This window comes from Arachis ipaensis, chromosome B09, assembly GCF_000816755.2.
Source record: "Arachis ipaensis cultivar K30076 chromosome B09, Araip1.1, whole genome shotgun sequence".
NCBI lineage: Eukaryota > Viridiplantae > Streptophyta > Magnoliopsida > Fabales > Fabaceae > Arachis > Arachis ipaensis.
In genome coordinates, this window is record NC_029793.2 from 111620211 (window position 1) to 111624139 (window position 3929).

The following is a 3929-nucleotide window of genomic DNA, read 5'->3' on the forward strand; positions in this document are numbered from 1 at the left end:
TGCACAATACTTGTGTTTGATTGTTTCTTGATAATATGAGTATCAATATCAGCTTTGAGTTAAAGATAGATTTTAAGTTTATGACCCATGGGGACTAAGTGAGAAGCTAAGAATATTAATATTAGGTTGCACCCCACTCTTAGAGATAGGAAGAGATCTATAGCTTTTTTGTAGTGCCACTATGGAAATGGACAGAAAATTGATCATGTGCTGTCCGGAAATTTTCTTTCCGTATTGCGCCGTTTGATCCATGTAGCCGACTCCAGCTAGTGTGAGACTTTGTTGTTGTTGTTGTTGTTGTTGTTGTTGTATGTTCCTTTGGTTGTTTGATTGTTATTTTTGTTGAGGGAGTGTGAGAAAGATAAGTTATAATTTCTTGTTGCTTTTTGAATAACAGGAAAGCTTGGGAAATGTTCAATTGAAGAACTAGGTCTTGAAGATGAATTAGAAAAGCCTAGCAATGCACTACTCGGTCGAGCATGGTCTCCGGGTTGGTGCAATGCCGACAAGGCCTTGACAGAGTTTGTGGAGCAGCACCTAATTCACTATTCCGAGAGTAGGCTGAAGCTTGGTGGAGACTCCACCTCGCTCTTGTCCCCATATCTCCACTTTGGAGAATTGAGTGTAAGAAAAGTATTTCAGTTAGCACGCAGGAAACAGATATTATGGTCCAATGAAGGAAACATCGCCGGCGAAGAGAGTGTAACTCTTTTCCTCAGGGCAATTGGACTTAGAGAATACTCACGCTATCTTTGTTTCAATTTCCCATTCACCCATGAGAGAGCACTTCTAGGACACTTGAAGTTTTTCCCTTGGAATGCTGATCCGGCTAACTTCAAGACTTGGAGACAAGGGAGGACTGGATTTCCATTAGTTGATGCCGGAATGAGGGAACTCTGGGCGACAGGATGGATACACAATAGAATAAGAGTAATAGTTTCTAGTTTTGCTGTGAAAATGTTGCTTCTACCGTGGAAATGGGGAATGAAATACTTCTGGGACACACTTCTGGATGCGGACCTTGAATGTGATATCTTGGGCTGGCAGTATATATCAGGAAGCTTACCGGATGGTCACGAGCTTGAGCGGTTGGATGATCCTGAGGTTTGTCATGTTTTCCTTTACCGACAGGTTTTAATTGTTTGCAAATTTGCTTATTGTCTATCACATGTGATCAGACTCAATTTTAAGGTTAGATAATCAGCATGATATATATACATTCTATTTTATGTTTAATTTGCTATGCTAGTGTAAAAGGTTTTCATATTGACATCAAATTTGGCACTACCACATGCAAAAATGGTTTATTTTGGGGTAGTTAATGTGGAAATTAATCACTTTTGTCTACGTGGTAACACATGATTGGATGGCAGTGTAAATCTCTAGACTCATTTTTAGACATAGATAATCAACATGATATATATATAACATTCAATTTTGTGTTAATTTGCACTGTTAGTGTAAAAAGCTTTTATATTGACATCCAATTTGGCACAACCACATGCAGAAGTGGTTTCTTTTGAGGTAGTTAGTGTGGAATTTAATCGTTGTCTACATGGTAACACATGATTGGATGTCAGTGTAAATTTCTTTTACACTGTCCATCAAAATTAATCTCTTCAATTTTACTCTGGCAAAATTTCTTGTTTTCCTACTGTCTTAATGTTCCATTTTTTGAGATTCAATTAACTTTGCATAAATGTGAAGAAATTGAGTCTGTGTGCCAAAGCATAAACTTTGTAAATATAAATAACCACTCTGCCACCAGAAAGAAACAGAGATCACTATTGTGTTCTCTTCAACCCCTCAATGTACATCTTGTTTCCATCTAAGTATATAGTTTGAAGTTCTAATTCACTGAGCAGTCCTACCCTACCCGGAGCTATAGTACTTGTAAACACTGTTGCTAACTTGCTATAATGCATATTTGAATCCTTATATAGAAATTTAGTTTATATTTGAATCCCCATCCAGATAAATTACATGATCAAGTAAATTATACTCATTAGTAGAAAAATCCAAACACATAACAGTAAGCACTTAAGTTTTTTCTGATCTGATCTAACTTTGTTACAGATTCAAGGGGCTAAATTTGATCCGGAAGGTGAATATGTACGGCAATGGCTACCAGAGTTGGCAAGAATGCCAGCTGAGTGGATCCATCACCCTTGGGATGCGCCACTAACTGTGCTTAGAGCATCGGGAGTTGAACTGGGTCAGAACTATCCGAAGCCAATAATTGATGTAGATTTGGCCAGAGAAAAACTCACTGAAGCGATATTCAAGATGTGGGAAGCTGAGGCATCCGCAAAATCCGTTGGCTCGGAAGCAAGGAATGAAGTTGTTGTTGATAACTCGAGCAATGTCAAAAATTTGGACATTCCAAAAGTTGTCTTGAAGGGTAAGAGTCCATGTGCCACGGTTTCAGCTAATGATCAGATGGTTCCGGCATTTCAGGATCCCAAGATCGAACCACCTGGTGGGAAAAGACCAAAGTACATGGAGGAGGCAAGACAGAATGAAGATCATTCACAAAACCATAACAAAGAGACTGGGGTGTCGGGCGTTGACCAAGAGATGTGCTCAACAGCTGAATCCTCATGCAAGAAGCAGTGTACAAGCAGCACGTATTCGTTTTCCGTTCCACAACAGTGTTCTTCATCTTCTAACTTAAAGTGGCCATGGCAAGATCAGATTGACATGGATCAGAGTTCAAGCAAAGATGGTGAGTATACTGATATTTCCAAGGATGAAAGGAAATGAAAGCACATATCTAAAGAAATTATCTTTATATTATTGGGAATATATTATAAAAAATGGACCAGCAACAAATTGGTCAAGTAGTAGAAAACTTGTTTCTTCATAGTGGTCTCCAGTTTGAACCTTGGGATGACCAAAAAAAAAGGACCACACGTTGGGAGAGTCAACAACAATACTAGTCATCCTGATGTAATTATCAGGTTAGAATGCATACATTATACCCCTTGGGTGCAGCTCTTTTCTGGACCCTGCATTAACACGGGATACTTGTGCACCGGGCTCCCATTTTTAATGTTGATGCAACCTTTGGAACTTTGCAGATTCATAGTGCATTCTAAGTCTCAAACACATTGGAAGGAGTTCAGATTCTCTTCATTGGAAAAAAACAGTTGATTCCAATAGTTATATTAGCATTTTTTTGTTTGGCTGGATTTTATGTGCTTCTAACAATTAAGAATTAACCAATAAGAATTGCTATGCAGGAGCTGTGTGAGGTTAATGCTTGTTCTTATATAAGTCCAGTGGCAGATGCATTACTTCCAAGACAAAAAATTACTCCTATTCTAAATATAACCGGTGCAGTTTACTAAGACTAAGCTCTACATGCATATGTTTTATGTGGCTATATTCTCAAGCAGTGGTGCAAAAAGGTTATGAAATCAAAGAGAAGAGCCACTTGTATTGAAATAGCCAACTTTTGTATATTAGTAATGTCGTAGTGATGGTGATGTCCATATACATACATATTCTGACAATCTTGTATACAAACCTAACAAACTTCAAATGTTCTATACATTACATTATTCTAGAATGGCCTGCTTAGAACTATCAACGCTATAATAAATTCTTGCCTTACTTTTTCGATGAATGATTTCTGATCTAGTGCTGAGGTACTAATAGTTTTCGTTGCCAAAAGGAAATTTTGGGATGCCAAAATGGTAGATCGTTTCACCGGTTTTTGATCGAATTCCACTAGTATTTAAGGAAGGACATGCTATTGATGGTATGCTAGGCCTCATTGTAGGGGAAGTTAGGTTGAACTTTATGTAAACAACTAATTTTGACCGTTATACACTGCAATTACAGAAAAACAAGAGGCGTATTTGTGTTTGTGAAATTTTTAGTTTTTAGTGTATTAGCCGATAATTGAGTAAATTAATTGTAGGATA

General features: G+C 37.8%; 1 protein-coding gene across 1 annotated transcript in view; it reads left to right on the top strand.

Moving 5' to 3' along the window:
* The window catches only part of LOC107617660 (cryptochrome-1), a 6090-nt gene extending 2466 nt beyond the window's left edge, over positions 1-3624 (top strand). The window contains exons 3-4 of the mRNA XM_016319477.2: positions 389-1104; positions 2077-3624. Coding sequence (XP_016174963.1) covers positions 389-1104; positions 2077-2763 — 1403 coding nt within the window. The 3' untranslated portion in view covers positions 2764-3624. The remainder of the gene's footprint in view (positions 1-388; positions 1105-2076) is intronic.